This window comes from Mustelus asterias, chromosome 7 (assembly GCF_964213995.1).
Source record: "Mustelus asterias chromosome 7, sMusAst1.hap1.1, whole genome shotgun sequence".
Classification (NCBI taxonomy): Eukaryota; Metazoa; Chordata; class Chondrichthyes; order Carcharhiniformes; family Triakidae; genus Mustelus; species Mustelus asterias.
In genome coordinates this window covers 83197585-83218074 of record NC_135807.1, presented here as the reverse complement: position 1 = coordinate 83218074, position 20490 = coordinate 83197585, and the positions used below count along the sequence as shown (strand labels likewise).

The following is a 20490-nucleotide window of genomic DNA, read 5'->3' as shown; positions in this document are numbered from 1 at the left end:
TAGTCACATGAGCAGCCTGGGAATGGAGGGATACAAACGATTGGTCTAGTTGGACCAAGGAGCGGCACAGGCTTGGAGGGCTGAAGGGCCTGTTTCCTGTGCTGTACTGTTCTTTGTTCTTTGAGGCAGGACTGGGACAGTTTAAGACACATACATTTGGCTTAAGTATTTATTTTTTGTTGCCATTTGATTTTGTGCATTGTTGCCCAGCAGGCTCTGTAATGCTCTATCCTTATCTTGGTCAGTCTTAGATGGTGGCAAAAGTTGGGAGGTTTTTGGTACAGATTGATTGGTATATGTCTTAAATAAGACTCTGCAGTTTTCTGCATGTTAATTGTAAGTATTTTTTAACTACCAGAACATGTACAGTGAAGGGTGTAAACTAGGAGCTGTCTCCATGTTCAAGTCTGTACATGTCTCTGCTCAACAACACACTGACCCTGGATCTAGGTCACGTGGGGAAGGTGGTGGCATTGTGGTATTGTCACTGGACTAGTATTCTAAAGACACAGCATCATGTTCTGGGGACCCAGGTTCAAATCCCACCATGGCAGATGGTGAAATTAGAATTTGATAAAAATCTGAAAGTGTCCAATGATGACCATGAAACCATTGCCAATTATTGTAAAAATCCATCTGGTTCACTAATGTCCTTCAGGGAAGGAAATCTGCTGTCCTTACCTGGTCTGGCCCATATGTGACTCCAGACCCACAACATTGCAGTTGACTCTTAAATGCCCTCTAAACAAGGGCAATGAGACATAGGTAATAAATGCTGGCTTAGCCAGCGACGCCCACATCCCATGAACAAATAAGGAAAAAAAAACAACATGTCTTCTTAAATCACTGTGTGGGTAATACTAAACTCAGTCCCATATTAGCCCTTTATGTGCTCGGCCCTTATACTACGCCTGTCCCCAAGTCTTCATCCAGTGCAAGGAGATGTACTAGTTTACTTCAGGTCTTACATTGTTCTTACAAGTACTTGGAAACATGGTTGCCTTAACATTATCTGCCATCTTGAAGAGATCCAAGATTATGCAGTTATCTCTGCTCAGGGGAGAGAAATGCTGGTTGAGTTGATGCATGTCATCCACAAAGATCAGTTTGCTGCCATACCTGTGACTTCAGGATCATATCAATGACGGAAAGTTGGATTCGTCCAGGTGCATAAAGTGTGGGGTCCGTTGTTCAAAGCTAGAGGTCTTTCAGTCATGGTTTTTTGTACGAAAGGACTATCATTTATGTATCTAATTTAAAAAAATTAGAAGGCCATTGTCATAAAATGCCCACAGTCCAAAATGAGAAACGAAGTTCTCTGACTTCACCCAAGAAACATGGCTCTCTCTCTTCTAGGTTTCTAATCTCAACCTCATGGATCGTATTTGGGCCTTCTGTGCATTTCAAAGCTTTTACCTTGCACAGTTGCCATCGTGTCCAATCCTGTTGCATTTAAAGCATTGGGCTACACTTACAGGACATTGGTATTACCTGTAAAAGCACTTCACTCCAAAGTGCTCGCATGGACACTCTGCTGGCCTGTTCTGGTGTTGCTTTCCCTGACTAAAAGTGTCCCTGTCTTTGTTGCTTACCTAGCTGAACTGAGGGTTGGCACTGCACCATGTTTTACAATCTCCCCTTAAGACAGTCCTGTGCTGCTCACAGAGTTCTGACTGCTTAACTATCTGATTTGCCTTTTCCAGGTTTAGATCTTCCTTTGCTTGTCGGTCTTATTACTTTTTATTTAAACCTGAAGTGACATTGTATCTTAAGAATCTTTGACTCCAAAGTCTCCAATTTTGTGATTGGTTCAGGCCTTGGATTAGTCCGAATTGTCTTGAAATTGTGAAATTCTGATTCATGCTAAAATATTTTAAGAGTGTATGTGCAGCTTTAAGAACTGTCTGGCTTTCAAGGTAGCATTGGGAGACAGAGGGATTTCCCACATTTGCCAGTTCTGGTGGGTTCGGCAGAATGGTGACAGTGCTCTTCTTGAAAAGACTGGCTGGCTGAATCGACTGCCTGCCCAGTTCTTTTGTTTAACTGTTCACTTTGTAAACTGCCAAATTGGTTGAATTGGAGCTTTTGATTTTTTAAACCGAGCTGGGCAGTTGAGATGTTCCCAAAATATTAAGTTCATTTTTGGCTCTTGGACATGCTCGGGCTCCAGGTGCTCAGACACAGACTCAGGGACCAGGTTTCAGTGACAGGTTTCTTTTAAATGACCCTTCTGACTTTGAATTATTTGAAGGAGTTTGCAGGACTTGCTGCAGGCTGGAATTTTAAAATCTCATCCGTGCAGATTCTGCAACTCTGCACGCTGAAGCTGGACTTCAAAAGTGCTGTCTCAGTCTTCCTGCATTTTCATTTGTCTCTGAATTTTAGCGAGGTTCTGGGTTTTTATCCCATTGCTGCCATCATGTTGGGAGGGTGTTAGTTACAGATCGGTATGTCTTCAAGAAGTCTCTGTATTCTTCTGTAGGTTAACTGCAAGTCTTTCTTAACTATTAGAACTATTTACATATGAACAGTAAAGGGTACAAGGTAAGAGCTGTCTCCATGCTTAGATCTATATACATCTCTGCGCAACACCACACTGATCCTGGGTCATGTGTCTTTTTACGTCACTGTCTGCCGATACTATACTCAGTCTCACAACCCTATGTGCCAGACCCTTATACTACAGCAGACTGTGACAGCATGATGCTGAAGTTATTTAATTTGCTGCATTGTATCACAACCTTGTTGGCCATTCAGCTGAGTACTGCAGGGTTCCACCAGAGCAGTTGAAATAGTGGAGGCATTGTCTAAATACATCAATGGCCTCCACTATCACATTATGTGTGGCAACATGATTTTCGTTGCACGTATGCTGCCCACAAGTGGGTGCTTACAGACCAGAATCATCCGCCATGCCGTCAAAATATAGTGATTGTCACCCAGTAGCCAACATTGGGTTTGTCATTGTGGGTCAAATGCAGATGGAACAGCGGAAGTGAAAAGCCACAGAATCAAGGCATTCTGACTGCAGTCAGGCATTGACTTGCATAATTCCTCATGTACACTACTGGCATGTTGATGGAGTGGACTCCCTTTCATTTGCAGTGCATCTCAGTGTTAACATGTAATGCTCGCAAAGTAATGTGCATGCAGTCAATGACACCATGCACTATAGGTAATCCTCCTGAAAGCTTTATGCATGCTCTGCTTGTACCTTTCTAGCAAGAGAGAATGAAACGTATTCAGCTCCTTCTCTGTACAGAGCCTGATGACCTCCCATACGCAACACCAAATCACAAACTGGGAGATGTTAAAAATATCACCGACTCTATCCTGGAAGGAGTTCAATACATTTAAGTTCATGATCAAAATCATGTTCAGTACCACTGCCAATTCAATCTTGACCTGCTCTGAGGTTGCAGTAGTGGTGTTCTTACTGAAGCGCAGACATTTGACACATTTTTCCTCACTCAGATTCAAGTAGGAGAATTGCCCTTTGAATGCCATTGACAATTATGGCCTCCTGTTCAGAGCCCTTCTCACCCTCATCTTTCTGGCTGCTTGAGCTGCTCTGTGACATCACTGCTCCTTTTTAAAAATCAATTTTTTGGATGTAAGCATTGCTGGTAAGGCCATAATTTATTGCCCATTCCTAATTGCCCCCAAGAAGATGGTGGTGAACTGCTTTCTTGAACCACTGCAGATTATGTGGAACAGGTACATTCACAGCACTGTTAGAAAAGGAATTCCAAAATTTTGATCCAGTGACAGTGAAAGAACAGCAATATTGTTCCAAGTCAGGATGCTGTTGAAACTTGCATATTGTGGCATTCATATGCATCTGCTGCCTTTGTTCCTCTAGTGGTAGACGTCACAGGTTGGGAAGATGCTGTTAAAGGAGTCTTTGTGAGTTTCTGCAGTGCATCTTGTAGGTGGTACACACTGCTGCCATTGTGCACTGGTAGTGGAGGGGAGTGAAAAGTTAAGGCAGTGGATGGGTGGTGGTTAGCAGGCTGCTTTGTCCTGAATGGTGTTGAGCTTCTTGAGGTTTTTGGAACTATAATCATCCAAACAAGCGAAGATTATTCCATCGCCATCCTGGCTTCTGCCTTGTAGATAGTGGATAGGCTTTCGGAAATCAGGAGGTGAGCTACTCACTGCAGGATTCCTAGACTCGGAATTGATCTTGTAGCTATAGTATTAATATGGCTGGTTCAGTTAAGTTTCTGGTCAATGATAACCCCCAAGATATTGATGATGAACCTTCATTTATGATAATACTGTTGAACATCATGGGGAGGTGATTAGATTCTCTCATTAGAGACGATCATTGTTTGCCATTTGTGGTGTGAATGTCACTTGTCAAACCAAAGTTCAATGTTATCTTGCTGCATGCAGGCACAAACTGTTCTAGTAACTGAGGGGTTGCAATTGGTACCGCATGATACTTTGCAATTTTCAACATTCCCTTTTATGTTGAAGGGAACTTGTTCCACGAAGGACACTACCTCGAGAACTCTCACCAGGCAATAATCCTGGAACTCCCTTTCTAGCAGTGCTATGGGTTTCCTACAACCATCCACCACCATCATAGAGCAAATGGGGACAAAATGTTGGTCTAACCACATCCAATGAACAAACTTTTAAAAACTCCCCGTCATGCTATAGTCTCAGGGGAATGCATAGTCGTGGGAACAGCAGCTTTGCGTAGAATCTTTAAAGTGAGGATAAAGTCCTTCAGCATATTCCACACAACTCACTGTAGAGTTTAGCAACTTTAAGAAACTCTAGAAATCACCAACACTTCTTTAATTGCAGCAAACATCCAGTAAAAGCAATCAGGAACTAACCTATAAGTAGTTGGTGGTCCCTTTAAAAAGGCAGCCTTCCTACTGTTGAGCACATGTTCAGTTGTGTGTGCAAGAGATGCCAATAGCTGGAGCACTGAGTTCCAAAACAGCAACTCTGGTTCAGGGTTACATGCATGCTTTTCAGAATTGCCAAGTTGGGGAATAAAGCTCTTGTTTTCCCAACATCAAAATAATTTTCAATACTCCAAGTGGAAACGAAAGTTTGTAAACAACCTTGCACAGAATGCATTTACCCAAAGAAACTTTACATTTGAATCTCGGTGGACAGTTGAGAGTGGAAGATGCAAACCTCCCTCCCGATTCTGCAACCTATCGGCTCAATTTTTAATTGTCCTGAAGATTAGCTCCTCTATTGCTCTCACTCACTGTTTGGAAACCTATAGGATATCCATGTAGAGTGACCATGTCCTCTCAAGGACACCTTTTTTCAACACTGTAAAGTCTTCCCTAATCAGTACTGCCACTTCATCTCCCTTTTATCCCTTCTCTATCTTTTCTGAACATTTTGCATCCTTAAACATTAAATGCCTAATCCTCACCATTTTTAAATCACGTTTCTGGTTTTGCCACTGCATCACAGAAACATCGAAAATAGGAGTGGGAGTAGGCCATTCGGCCCTTCCGGCCTGCTCCGCCATTCAGTATGATCTTGGCTCATCATCCAAATCAATAGCCTGATCCTGCCTTTCCTCCACATCCTTTGATCCCTTTCAGCCCAAGATATATCTCTAATTCCTTCTTGAAAACATGCAATGTTTTGACCTTAACTGCTTTCTGTGGTAGCAAATTCCACAGGCTTACCACACTTTGGATAAAATAAATTTCTCCTCATCTCAATCCTAAAAGATTTACCCCTCATCCTTAGGCTATGATCCCTGATTCGGGACTCCATCGGGAACATTCATCCTGTATCTACTCTGTCAAGTCCTGTTGGAATTTCATAGGTTTCTATGAGATCGCCTCTCATTCTTCTGAACTCCAGTGAATATAATGCTAACCAATTTAATCTCTCCTCATACATCAGTCCCACCATCCCAGGAATCAGTCTGGTAAAGCTTTGCTGCACTCCCTGCTGCACGTGCATGTTTACCTTCAGCAAGGTGTAGGAGGTCACCCAGGTATCATTGCACATTCCCCTCTCTCAATTTATAGCTATTTAGATAATAATTTGCCTTGTTGTTTTTGCTACCAAAGTAAATAACCTCATGTTTGTCCACATTATACTGCATCTGTCATACATTTGCCAACTCATTCTGCTTGTCCAAATCACACAAACATCTCTGCATCCTCCTCACAGCTCACCCTTCCACCCAGCTTTGTCTCTTCTGAAAATTTGGAGCTATTACATTTAATTCTCTCATCTAAATCATGAATATATTGAGAATAGTTGGGGTCCTAGCACTGATCCCTGTGGTACCCACTAGTCACTGCCTGCCATTCAGAAAAAGACCCGTTTATTCCATCATATTCCAAAGGGAGTTATTTGTACATGTAGCCAATGATTTTTATACACCCCATTTATGCATTTATAAAAATAGGGCTGGATTCTATGGGGCATCATGGGCCCTGACTGCCTGGCTAAAAAGTTGGTGGCAAATCAGCCCACAGACAACTGCTCCTCAGCAACTTGATAAAAAATAAGTCTCCTCCACTCCCCACCCGACATCAGTCTGTGCAACTAAAGCTGTTAGCACACCCACTTTGCATGGGCCTCCTCCTGCCATGGGGAAAATGGCACTTACGCAAATTATCAACCTGGCCAATTTCATATCAGTCTGCTGCTACTTGTCTACTGATGCAAAGCTCCAGAAATTGAGATAACCCAAAATCTTTTCACATAGAATTCGTACAACCGACAGAGCGCGAATAGAGTTTCATTCCATCAGTCAGGTTTCAGTAAGTGAACAGTCACTCCACCGCTCAGAATATACTCCATTTTTCTGATTGATTTAGTCGAAGTTTAAACAACACTAATAAATCTGGCATTCATTCAAGTTTGCTCTGGATGAGCATATGTCAAAGTAATTTCAAATATAATATAGGCATTGTCACTGTCCCTTTCTCTTCCGTTGCTTGTGTGCTTATGTCAATATGAAAATCAGTCCTAAACAAATTAAATAATGATGATATATAGATTCTATTTGAAGAAGGATTTATCAGATTATGTATCCATTAAAACATTCACAATGCAGCAATTAGAAATAACATGAACACAACTAACATCAAAAGTTTTAATATAAATCTGCTCAAGGTCGCAAACCACTCCAAAAGGATGGATACTTCACAGCTGCTTTTTCTATTACCTTCAGTAGTGTAGATTCTAATACTCTGGTAGAAATGAAGCATCATTGTGTCAGGGATGCTACCGCAGAATTTGAGGCTGATGAAAAAGTAGTTATGACTCAGCCCTCTTAAGAGCACACAACTAAAACGTTAAGAGCAATTTATAGCATGCACACAAGTACATGGATAGCTTTGACTGCTGTTATGCTGACAGGGAAAGAAGATGAGGAGGAATGCAGCAAAATGCCACTACTCCACTTCAATGTATTCTTGCTGCCAGTCTAAGGCTTAAAAATCTTGGCTTCTTCCTGGCCTCTATGTACAGAAACTATATAAATCAATTACCAACACACTGAATTGTATGAGACTGACTGAAGTTTGAACTAATAGGGAAAAAAAGACCGTCCGACAGCTGAGTACCCTGCTCCAAAAGTGAGAACACATTGTGCATTACACACATCCATTTTCTCAGTTCTGAGTCAAAAACATAATGTTCTGTATACAATATAGTTCTATGTCACTTTATGGATTTTGTAATTTGGAAGCTTACATGAAAAGACCACTAACTGAAAATTAATAAATTTAGAACAGAGTAACATGATACTGGTATCCGACTACATGCCAATAAGTCCCTTTCACTTAATTAACCCATGAGTAATTAGATAATTTATGCGGTAAAGAGCAATTAATGATAGCTATGCAAAATACCTTGTGTTGTGCCTGTTGAAGTGAATTGCAATCAACGTCCAGTTCTTTCTGTTCTTGCTGAGCTGTCCTATCACGAGCTTCAGTCTTCTTGTTATGCTGCTCTTTTTTAAGATACTGAATCGTATGTTCCTTTGATACAAGCTGAAAAAAATCCAGCAAATAAATTAAAGATAGCAACCTAAGAAAGTATGATTATAAATGTACTTTCAGCAAGAGATGACCGAGTATTAATTCTTGACTCCCCTTCTCCCGAATCAGAAAATACTATCCACAGTTGACAAACGGAAAACTCAATTAACATTCTTTCATTTCTCTTGTACTAACATGTATGTGCCTTCCATGCAGCTGTTGCAGACAGTTATTCCACATAATTTACACAAAAGAGCTTACACATATACTACAACAAGAAGCCCACCTTTTTTTCTGTTGCAGGAAAAGGATTTCATTTGTCATCTCTGTATCATGTATTTTCTTTTCTGAGGCTGCAAGTTTACCCACAAAGCTGAACGACAATGTCAACCAATTGAATATCAGTAAAACAGCCCAGGTGATCAATACCTGAAGCAAAGGATGAACAGGACTCCATTTCTGTAGTAGGTGTTCAGACTGCTCTTTCATTAAAAGAAGCTCTTTGGTATTGATTTTGGCTTAAGTAATGAGAAAGCTTATCCAAAAATCTTTAGCATTTCAGCTGAAGTTAAGGAAATCAATACAACCATTTCCCATTTCAACAGCACATGTGAATCTTATGTACCAGAGACAAGACAAAGTCCAAAATCAGATAAATCGATAAAGTTTGTCAATAAAACATAAAACTGACAAATGCTATTTTAAGCAATTAAAGCAAGTTGTAATCCTTACCAAGATAATCAATTTCTACATATTGTTATTAATTGTGTTTAAATTCCACTATATATTTTAAGGTAAAGTCCATGCTAGCCAAAAGCTGACCCTTTACAAGTTAGAACATACTGATCTTAATCATATTTATACACTGGCATGTTAATTAAATGCAGTTCAATTCTGTAATTAATGTGTTAATATTTTTAGATTTTTCTTTTAAATTATTTTTTGAAACTTGCAGGTTTGTGATGTAACTAATAGCAAGCAATAGGGCTCCAGGGTCCTTATCACACAGTAGCCCAGTTCAATATGCTGAACCGACGCTATGTTACAGTTCAGTGAGGTTTGGTTTTGAGTTTTCATTATTAATGTGTTTTTTTTAATCTTATTTATTTGCTAACAGTTTGTGGTAATACTGCATTGATTCATTTAAAAATGTATAAAACAAACTTGAAAGGTGCAGTAAATGTATTCATAAGGTATGATTAAACCAAGAAAAACATTTTTAATTGGAAATCTAATTAAGATTAATTTTTAAATTCTTGGCAGCATTAGTAATTTGACAGTATTTGACCCAATTATATGATAAATGCTGCAAAGAGCAGTAGTGATTATCCTCTTGGACAAGTGCCCTCCTCCATCATGGGCCCACATGAATACCAGCATGATTATCCTCCCATTTCAACCATCTACTTCACTCTGAGTGTGAATACTTGCACATAAGGCTCACATTATCCTAACCCTTTGAGTAATGGTGAAACCGAGGGAGGAAGATTCCATGCATAAATGGGGTGCTGACTGCAGTAGGTTGTCCCGGAATCACATGTCTGAAGGTGCTGCCTCTTCCAGCATGTCACACAACCCAGTAACTATGGCAGCCAACAAGAGGCAGCAGCTGCTCTACTATCTTCACTGAGCTTGCAACTGCAAGCCTTCAATATGACTAAGCTCCTCCAGGAAATCCAACATGACTAATAATACAACAGTCTCTGTGTCACCTCAAGGATCACGCTGAGAGGCACCACTCAGGCCAAATCTGTAATACAGGTTTCCAGAGATCCATCTTGATGTGACCTGCATCTCCTCTCAATGACGCTGACATCTGGTACTAGCAGTTAGGGATGCTGGCCTGTATTCACCCTCACATTTCTATGGATGTGGACCATCTGAAGATGATGCGATTCTAAAAGTTGCTTCCCATGCATTACAATGCCTCTTCCTGAGCAAAGATAGTCTACCATCATGGCTGTCCCTGGTGAACTGCGACAGGCTCAGACCTCATGCCCCCTCAGGTTTACAGTCACTTGATGATAAAGGGCAAAGGTTAGCTTCACAGCACGCTTGTTCCTATCCAGTTGTTTCTGTCACAGTATCGTCAAGCTACCACATGTACTTCCAGAGTTTGCTCCAAGGCTTCATTGAGCACAACGTGCCACCATTTGCAATTAGCACTGACCTCGGCAAGTGCTTAGGTGAGGAGACACGCAGCGCTGCATCCCTACATTGTGCACACAACCTTGCAGCCACTAGACAACAGAATGAACATTCCCAAGGATGTAGGCATGAGCGCTATGAAGGTGTCTCAGAGGGGCATAGGCAAGGCACATTGAGGTGGCAAGGTCCTCACAATTATTGGTGAACTTACCACATGTGCATTCGGAAGAGGCACAGAGAAGTGCACGCGGGCTCAGAGGGGGGACTCATAGCGTGAAAACCATGCTACATAAAGTTCCAGGATGCATGATCCTTCTGTAGCTCTTTAAACATCTCTCCTTCTACACTGGATCTTAACCATTTAGCAGACAAGCTGGGAATACACCTCAACATCAATCTTACACAGCCAAGAAATAGCATGGTCCTGCAAATCATGTGAACCAGGTTTGTCCATAAGAACATCTTACATTAAGGATGATGCATCACTGATGTTGGGAATGATCTGTGAATGGGCATACACTGCGCAGAAACAGACTTCATTGACAAGTGTGTGGTGAGTGAAACCATGGAGAGCATGAGCTTGAGAGGATGTGAGCCTGATGGAAACGTGAAGGTGTGTGCGCGCGAGTGAGTGATGTCCCGTGAGCTGGCAGTGTACGAGATCAATGTGAATGTGTGATGGGCTGGTGGGCCCAAGTTAAGAGTTATGAAATGATGGCAAGGCTTAGATGGTGGTCCAGGGAGGTGTCATTATATATGGGGGCACAGAGACTTTCTTCATTTTCAGGGCCATATTTTCAATGGAGCAGACCTGGTTGAAGGCGGCTGTACTCTGGTGCATTTTAGATATGGTGCCCAGGACAAGGGTGCAGTAAGGTCACGGCGTGGCAGACAGATCAGAGGCTGCTGACCAGTGATCTGGCATGTTTCCTGTGCAAGTATAATTAATTAGCTCTGAAGTGTATGATATGGCATGAAAAGCCACCATTGCCACCAGTGGGAAAAACACTGTTTTTCCACACCCGCTGCGGCAATTAGTGCACAGAATGGAAAATTCCACCCCAAGTCAATGGGTGCTAATAGACAAACTCTCCAGTGGCTATAGACATACCTCACACCAAACAAAGATCCCTGTGCCATTCATCATAGTTCGAATAACATCAATGCAGGGGCAGGTAAGTAAACCATCTTCAGCCAAATGACTTTCATATGCTTCATTGAAGACATTCAATAATATCAGCAAACAGCACTACTGCTGAAAACTCCACAATTTATAGCTCCTCCAATACTAAAGTAGCCCATGTCAGCCTACAACAGAAGCTGAAAAACATCCAGGATTAGACTGACAAGTGGCAGGTAAATTTAACTCTGCAAGTGCAAGTTAATGACCATAACGAACAACACAAAGTTCAACTATTTCCCACTGATATTCCATCGTGCCACCAAAGAAAGACTTCCATTTATATCATTTTTCTTAGGAAGTTCCACTGGCGATGACTTGCTTCCACTGCGGTTTGATGGATTTTTGAGATGGCTGGCACATCCATTGTGCAATCTGCAGACCCTGCCGTATGCCAGGAGTTGGTGCTTGGAAGGTCGGGCAAATGAGGTGTTTGGAGGTTTGCAGGCTCTCTCCGATGCCTCAATTTTGCCTCCACATGTTCCCAATGAAACTTTTCAATATGTTCAGTGTCTTCACAAATGAAGCTTCTCCATTTTGAAAGGTAAAAGACAGCGGGGACTCCCATAAGTCAGCAGAGATGTTTGATCTCTTCAGGGAAGCTTTGAGGACATCCCAAAAGTATTTCCACCGTCCTCATGGAAATTTCCTGCCATGACTGAGTTCCGAAACCAAACTCCTCGGATGCAAAGTGTATCTGCTGGGGGACTGTTTAAATGGTGCTATGACAAAGTATTTTTAGGAATTGACCATTTAAGTACACGAGAGAACAATATTTAGCCATTTCTGAACTATCTGGGAATGAAAGGACAATGGAAGGCAATTTATCTTGGCAAATGAGACACTATTTGACACATATGGTGATACTGCTAAGTACCGACGTAAAAGTAGACAACTTCAGGGTTTATTCAAAGATTCCTAGATATATCGTGCCCAAATGCCCAGATCATGTTACCTTCTTGAACCAATCTTTGCAATGAAATTTGAATAATTGCTCAAATATTAAACAAATGATTGTAGCCTTCCAACTTTGAGGAATACATGAAATTCTAAGTAAAATTAGTCTCTTTGCAGTTTCAGACATACGCAGTTTATGTTATCTGTGTATCTATCACAGATAACAGAAGAATATAGCCACTAACTAAGATTCCCTCAGGTAACTAGAATAAATTGTTGCGAAGTTGAGTTTGTGAAGTTGGAATTAGATGTTGGTAAAGAAGAAAAAAAATTGGAAAAGTGCAAGAGGGAAAAAAACATTGTATGGTCCCTTTAAAAGCTGGTATTTTGTTTCAGTGCTTGGTTTAAAACGGAAAGTACAAGAATCCAAGCTGAAACATTTGTATCAAAAAGTCAAGTAGTAGTTCAAGGCAACCGGTTTTCTTTTAACTTTGCCCAATCAATTTAAAGCAGGCACTCAGCTACCAGGAATCTATAAAATTTGAATTTGGTGTTGACAACATCAGACCAATCTTATTGTAGGAAAATTGATAGGTCATCACAGGTATAAAAGAGAGTGCAGGGAGAAAAAAAACCAGGAGAACAACTGAAGAATTGCCACCTTTCAAGCCTCGAGAGGGAGAGAGCAGCTCTCAACTCTGCCAGCTTCAGATATCTCTTAAGAGCATGCACCATCTAGCAAGCAAAAGGTACCAAATCAGAAAGAACTTACAGTCAGAGGAATCAACAGAAGAACTCCAAAGGTTTCCGAAAACCACAAAACCTGGTTGTGTTTTTTTGAGAGAGACTGAATTCTATTATTATATATTTTGGTTAATGTATGACTATTATATTTATTTGAACAGCATTTCAGTATAATCGTATTTTATTCGGTACGTTACTTGTTTAGTTAAAAGTTCCCTGTTAGTTAAATAAATAAATTGTTAAGTGTTCATTTTAAAGTGAGTGTCAGGTATTTCTGTTAATTAATGACTAAATGTTACTAAAGAACAGTTCACACCTTCCCACACACTTTTAACAGATTACGAGGCCAGGTATTCCTCTTTGGGGGATTCAGCATTATTTTTCAAAAGGACGTCAACCTCCACATTGTAACAAAATCATACTGCAAAAGTGCAGCAGCTCAGTTTGAATTCATACAGAATAATCTCTAATGATTGCTTCCCATGCCCAATTCCCTGCCATGATTCTCTCCTACATTGGTGGACATGAATGGCCTCCAGATCCAAGACCAGAGCCCCAGGAGCTGCTTCCGGACCCCTGACCATTTTTTTGGCAAGTATAAGGGGGAGTCCAAGTCCAGGTTCTGGAGGAACCTGAAGCACAAACTCAAACAGATCTCGAGATGTCCCCAGCGCATTCTTCTTCTATTTGTAGGCCTTCCACCGGGACTGGTCCTTGATGGCTTGACCAAGATAGAACTGCAGGTTGAACACCTCCTGTTTCAACCTCTTGATCCTATCTTCCCACCTCCTCATTGACTATCTTGTGTACTCCCTTTGGAAGACACGGATATGAACCTCCCCACATCCCACCATAACCCCAAGGAGAGGAATCCTCCCTGCTTCCTTCTACAGTTTGATCCATTGCGGACATTTCCTTCTCTTTGTAAACTCGTGATCACCCACAGCTCCTGCACATCTGCACCTCTGTCGGGTTTCCATTCTTTTTCTACAGCAACCCTGCTGCTTTTCTTTGATTGAACTGAAGGTTAGCCATTTGAGTAGTTGCTGTTGTCATCTTCCTGCTCGTGGCTTCCTGTACTTGGCAATGCCCACAGCCTATGATATTGAGAGAATTTGTCCTTTCCAATTAAGTATTTCTACATTGTGCTGAAAGCCAAGTGAGTTAATCTGGAAGTCTTTCATCTATTTCTTGGAATTTACATTTTCCGCCTGCATTTGTCAAAAAGGTTCACCTGGTTCCTGCCTCAGGCTTTGAAATTCATTTCAGTGTGTTTGGTGATTTTCTTTTGACTGGAGATGTGCTCTGAATTTTTCAAAAATTTTGACTGAATTTTTACATCTTCTCTGATCTCCCAGCTACTAAACAAATTTGACCCTTTCTCTCCTGCCCACAAAAGAGTGCAGCTAACATTTTCTGCTTCACTTCGCCTTTTAGAAAACTATTGAATGCCAGTCTGCACTTTTCTTTTTACTTATCAAATGCCTCTACTACATCATCAGCCTCTCAACTCACTCTGATTTGTCGCTGTTCATTCATTGCTGCAGTGGGGCCCATTCCTTTAAAACAAAAATTGGACTTTAGATGTACAACCAAAATTTCAAAATGCATCAAATCAAAGACCTCAATATTCTGTATCGAGCATTATACTGCTAGGCACCCCTCTTCCAAACCCTAACAATTTCTTTGTTCCTGTAAAATCGTAACTAATAACAGTAAATAAGATGATTCCCAATTAAATTACACTCTAATCTTATTAATAACACATTTCTCAAGTGCTGGAGTACCACCCCAAAAGAAATCAACATGCATCATGTAGATAGCTGAATATTTTCCTTTACAGTATCAATAAAACATTGTGGGATTGTTTTTAGTTGACAACAACCTATTTTCAGCAAAACAGATCTCAGCTAAAAATACTATGGAAGACTCATTAAAGCCATAGATGTGGTTACTTGTTTCCATTGTTTGCCAATCAGAAACTTCACTGGTGTCCCAAGTTGGATCCTTTTCCATGATCCTGTTTATAATAATCCTATTGTCCTTCCGATGTATTATTGTAGGAAAAACAAATCTGGTTGACAGGCCTAGAAAACAAGGAAAATATCTGTCTTGTTCCATGAATTTAATCCATAGCAACTACTTATTTAAAATCACAAGCCAATAGAAGGTTTACAATAAAACGTATTGCCCTCCACTATGTTTATACACTTCATAATTCACAATTCTTACAAATCTCTTCGAGAGTCTCACATACACTTCTTCAACAACACCTGCAAGCCTCACATACACAACAACAACATCTGCATATTTTAGCAGGATTTTTAACTTTTCATAAGTAGATTTAGCAAATTGTCTATATAATCAAACTGTTCCATGTGCTGTAGAAATACAAGCACTATCTAGCATTGCAGAGTTAAATGAGTCCAAGACTAACATTGATCACATGATTGATCACATGAGTGTCTCGGAGGGGAGTGTTGAACCGTTGGAGAAAATCTCCATTACAAGGGAGGAAGTGTTAGGTTTGTTCGAGAATATAAAGACTGACAAATCCCCCGGGCCTGATGGAATCTATCCAAGGCTGCTCAGGGAGACGAGAGATGAAATCGCTGGGACTCTGACGCAAATCTTTGTCTCGTCACTGGACGCAGGTGAGGTTCCAGAGAATTGGAGGATAGCTAATGTGGTCCCGTTATTTAAGAAGGGTAGGAAGGATAACCCGGGTAATTATAGGCCGGTGAGCTTGACGTCCGTGGTGGGGAAGTTGTTGGAGAAGATTCTTAGAGATAGGATGTATGCTCATTTAGAAAGGAATAAACTCATTCACGATAGTCAGCATGGTTTTGTGAGAGGGAGGTCATACCTCACTAACCTGGTGGAGTTTTTTGAAGAAGTGACCAGAATGGGTGACGAGGGAAGGGCCGTGGATGTTGTCTATATGGACTTTAGTAAAGCGTTTGACAAAGTCCCTCATGGTAGGCTGGTGAAAAAGGTTGGATCTCATGGGATAAAGGGGGAGGTGGCTAGATGGGTGGAGAACTGGTCACAGAAGACAGAGGGTGGTAGTGGAATGGTCTTTTTCCGGCTGGAGGCCTGTGACTAGTGGTGTTCCGCAGGGCTCTGTATTGGGACCTCTGCTGTTTGTGATTTATATAAACGATCTGGAAGAAGGTGTAACTGGGGTGATCAGTAAGTTTGCGGACGACACAAAATTGGCAGGACTTGCAGATAGTGAGGATCACTGTCAGAAGCTACAGGATATAGATAGGCTGGAAATTTGGGCAAAGAAATGGCAGATGGAGTTCAATCCTGATAAATGCGAAGTGATGCATTTTGGTAGAAATAATGTAGGGAGGAGCTATACGATAAAGGGCAGAACCATAAAGGGTGTCGATACGCAGAGGGACCTGAGTGTGCAAGTCCACAGATCCTTGAAGGTGACGTCACAGGTGGAGAAGGTGGTGAAGAAGGCATATGGCATGCTTGCCTTTATAGGACGGGGCATAGAGTATAAACGTTGGGGTCTGATGTTGCAGATGTATAGAACGTTGGTTCGCCCACATTTGGAATACTGCGTCCAGTTCTGGTTGCCACACTACCAGAAGGACGTGGAGGCTTTGGAGAGAGTACAGAGGAGGTTTACCAGGATGTTGCCTGGTATGGAGGGGCATAGTTATGAGGAAAGATTGGGTAAACTGTGGTTGTTCTCCCTGGAAAGACGGAGGATGAGGGGAGACTTAATAGAGGTGTATAAAATTATGAAAGGCATAGATAGGGTGAACGGTGGGAAGCTTTTCCCCAGGTCGGTGGTGACGTTCACGAGGGGTCATAGGTTCAAGGTGAAGGGGGGGAGGTTTAACACAGATATCAGAAGGACATATTTTACACAGAGGGTGGTGGGAGCCTGGAATGCGCTGCCAGGCAAGGTGTGGAGGCGGTCACACTGGGAACGTTTAAGACTTATCTAGATAGCCATATGAACGGAGTGGGAATGGAGGGATACAAAAGAATGGTCTCGTTAGACCAGGGAGGAGCACGGGCTTGGAGGGCCGAAGGGCCTGTTCCTGTGCTGTATTGTTCTTTGTTCTTTGCTTAAAATTTCTTGTGACATGTATAATTTGCTTGGATTCATTATTACCTTTCATCCACATCCTCAGCAATGTCTTCGTCATGTGTCATTTTGAGGACCCCGCCTCTTCACTTTGGGCAAATCACCACATGATATTTCAAATCATACCTGAATCACTTATTAACTGTTCCTTGAAAATTCTAGAGTTTGTTCAATAATTACTTCTGTTTCAATTTTGTTTTCTGCTGTAATGGCTATATCTGACAAATGCGCTTTCATCTTCATTCTGCCACTCTTTAATCCTTCCATTGTACTGATGCCTACATTCAATTTTTGGAATATTTCAAAATCTGGCAATCATTGTGTCACTGTGAAGGTATATTATTTATTCTATGAAGCCTGAAATAAATGATTGTTTGTTTCCCATTATTTTTTTTCAAAGCAGCAGAGAAATGATCCAATAAGGTCTGCTTCTGTTACAATTCCAGTTGATGTTACCACTGGACCCAGTCAGGTCCCAGAGCAGACCCTGGCTCAATAGAGCGTCACTTTTATCTTTTGTTTGGAGATGTGGATTAACATAGTAACAGGACTGCCGACTAACTTTTAACAAAAGAATAAAACATCTGTTTTGCAAGAAAAGATTAACTATAACAACATGATACTCCTTCATCCCAGCTATATCTTTACAGATGTATACAGATTTATAAGGAAAATACAACTTGCAGACTTTATCTTGTACTCCAATGTCCTCAGTAAGTTCACAGTCCATGTAAACCAACAGACAAACTGTGGTCTAAAACCAAGTGACAGATACCACACAAAGCAACTTCTGTGCATTTCTCATCCAATTCCTCCCCCCAGACAATTGTCACACTATGAGCTAGCAGGTCTCACTGGAACTCTTCCTTCCACACAAATGTTTCTAAACACTACCCTCATCGGACACGCCTTGAAATCTTCTCCCAAACAATGCTTTCTCTTGACATCTTCATCAAGAATCTACCTCCAGGATTTCAATCTCTCCTTTCGGTATTCCTCTGCCTTGGATTGCCATGTGCATTCAAGCTTCCACACAATCTCTCAGGTACCCAGCCACATCCACGTAACACCACTGCTTCACAGGCTGTATCAAGGTGTCACCAAACTTTTGATTTACCTCAGATGTCTGGCTTCTCTGAAGTTTCTCTTATCTAAATGATAAGAAACTTCAGAGTGCAGAGGGATCTGGGTGTCCTTGTGCATGAATCCCAGAAAACTAGTATGCAGGTACAGCAGGTAATGAGAAAGGCAAATGGAATTTTGACATTTACAGCTCAAAGAATAGAGTATAAAAGTAGGGAACTGTTGCTGAAATTGTACACGGAATTAGTGAGACCGCACCTGGAGTATTGTGCAGTTTTGGTCCCCTTACTTGAGGGATGTAGTTGCATTGGAGGCAATTCACTAGCTGGAATGGGAGGTCGTCTAATTGAGGTATATAAGATAGTAAAGGGGATTGACAAAGTAGACACAGGGAGGATGTTTCCTCTTGTGAGCAATCTAGTTTTAGGATGAGGGGTAACAGATTGAGAAAACAGAAATTAGAAGAAATTACTTCTCTCAAACGGTCGTGAATCTGTGGAATTCACAACCCAGGGTGTGGTAGATGCCGGGACATTGAGTAAATTTGAGATAGGCAGATTTTTAATTAGGAATGGGTTGAAGGGTTATGGAGAATGGCCATGAAAGTGGAGTTGAGGCCAAGATGCGATCAGCCATAATCGTATTGAATGGCGAAACAAGCTTGAGGGCTGAATTGCCTACTCCTGCTCCTAGTTCTTATGTTCTCACCGAGCTGATTTTAAATTTAGTTCTTGCAGCCGTCTCAATCAGAACACTTTCTCTGCTTTTCCAGAACAGGGCCCTGTTCAATTTCTTCCTGTTTTTTTCTTCTTTAACTCAACTGTTTTCCTGAGACATTGTTTTTGTTTCCACTCCCTCTTTATTTTTGGGGCTTACTTTTGTTCTTTTGGGGAATTTAGTCTCTGCAGTTCTGTGTCCAGCTTCTTCTGGCACCAGCTTACAACTACCTCCAAAAGTTCTCTGCCCAGTGTGGCCCCTAGTTGCTAAGCACCAGCTGAGGTTTCCTTTACGCCATGTTTGCTTTCACATGGTAAAAGATTTAAACCAAACTGATGTAATTAACCCTTTCAAATACAGAAACACAAAATTAAATTTACAGCTGTGCTTGATTTCTAATTCCCACAAAAACAAATATTATTTTATTTAAAACTACCTCTTTTTCCTGACATTTCCCCAAGAACTGAACGTCAATTAGAATCAATTGTCTGTCCCTATGAGGCACCGTAGCATATTTCAGTAATTTAAATGCTAGCATCCATCCACAGATCCCTAAATTGAATTTTGCCAATCTTTTATACAACCTGTTAAAGTCTGTGATATATTGTTACATTGAAACCCAACAAATTCTGGCCATGCCTCATAAGTATGCCTCAGATCATTTTTCTTACAGATTTCGTCCAGGCATTCTAATAAAAGGTCCAAACCTTCATCACTATCTAACGGACTGGTATCCACCTGGCAAAATGCTTTCCTTCTATAGGATAGCCTGTAACCACAAAACCAATTCATCATTTCAATGATCATACAGTTCAGACTATGAGAACTATAGTGGGTAATCATTCCCCCACCAATGTTCACTTGCTTTCTGCCATTTTCCACAATGACTACTTGGGTTTTAGTTTTCTAGCTGTAAAAATATTTTCTTAGTTTCCAACTTTCAACTGTAAGCAACAACTCTCTGCCACTACTGTTCTATTGCAGAAACAGTAAGAAGTTTAACAACACCAGGTTAAAGTCCAACAGGTTTATTTGGTAGCAAAAGCCACACAAGCTTTCGGAGCTGCAAGCCCCTTCTTCAGGTGAGTGGGAATTCTGTTCACAAACAGAGCATATAAAGACACAAACTCAATTTACATGAATAATGGTTGGAATGCGAATACTTACAACTAATCAAGTCTTTAAGAAACAAAACAATGTGAGTGGAGAGAGCATCAAGACAGGCTAAAAAGATGTGTATTGTCTCCAGACAAGACAGCCAGTGAAACTCTGTGGGGGTTACAAATAGTGTGCCATGAACCCAATATCCCAGTTGAGGCCGTCCTCGTGTGTGCGGAACTTGGCTATCAGTTTCTGCTCAGCGACTCTGCGCCGTCGTGTGTCGCGAAGGCCGCCTTGGAGAACGCTTACCCGAATATCAGAAGCCGAATGCCCGTGACCGCTGAAGTGCTCCCCAACAGGAAGAGAACAGTCTTGCCTGGTGATTGTCGGGCGGTGTTCATTCATCCGTTGTCGCAGCGTCTGCATAGTTTCCCCAATGTACCATGCCTCGGGACATCCTTTCTTGCAGCGTATCAGGTAGACAACGTTGGCCGAGTTGCAAGAGTATGTACCGT

At 41.3% G+C, this 20490-nt stretch overlaps 1 protein-coding gene across 1 annotated transcript in view; it reads right to left on the bottom strand.

Annotated features, from left to right (window-relative positions):
• The window catches only part of LOC144496129 (uncharacterized), a 287585-nt gene that overhangs the window by 172186 nt on the left and 94909 nt on the right, over positions 1-20490 (bottom strand). The window contains exon 6 of the mRNA XM_078217113.1: positions 7863-8003. Within this exon, the coding sequence (XP_078073239.1) occupies positions 7863-8003 (141 nt within the window). The remainder of the gene's footprint in view (positions 1-7862; positions 8004-20490) is intronic.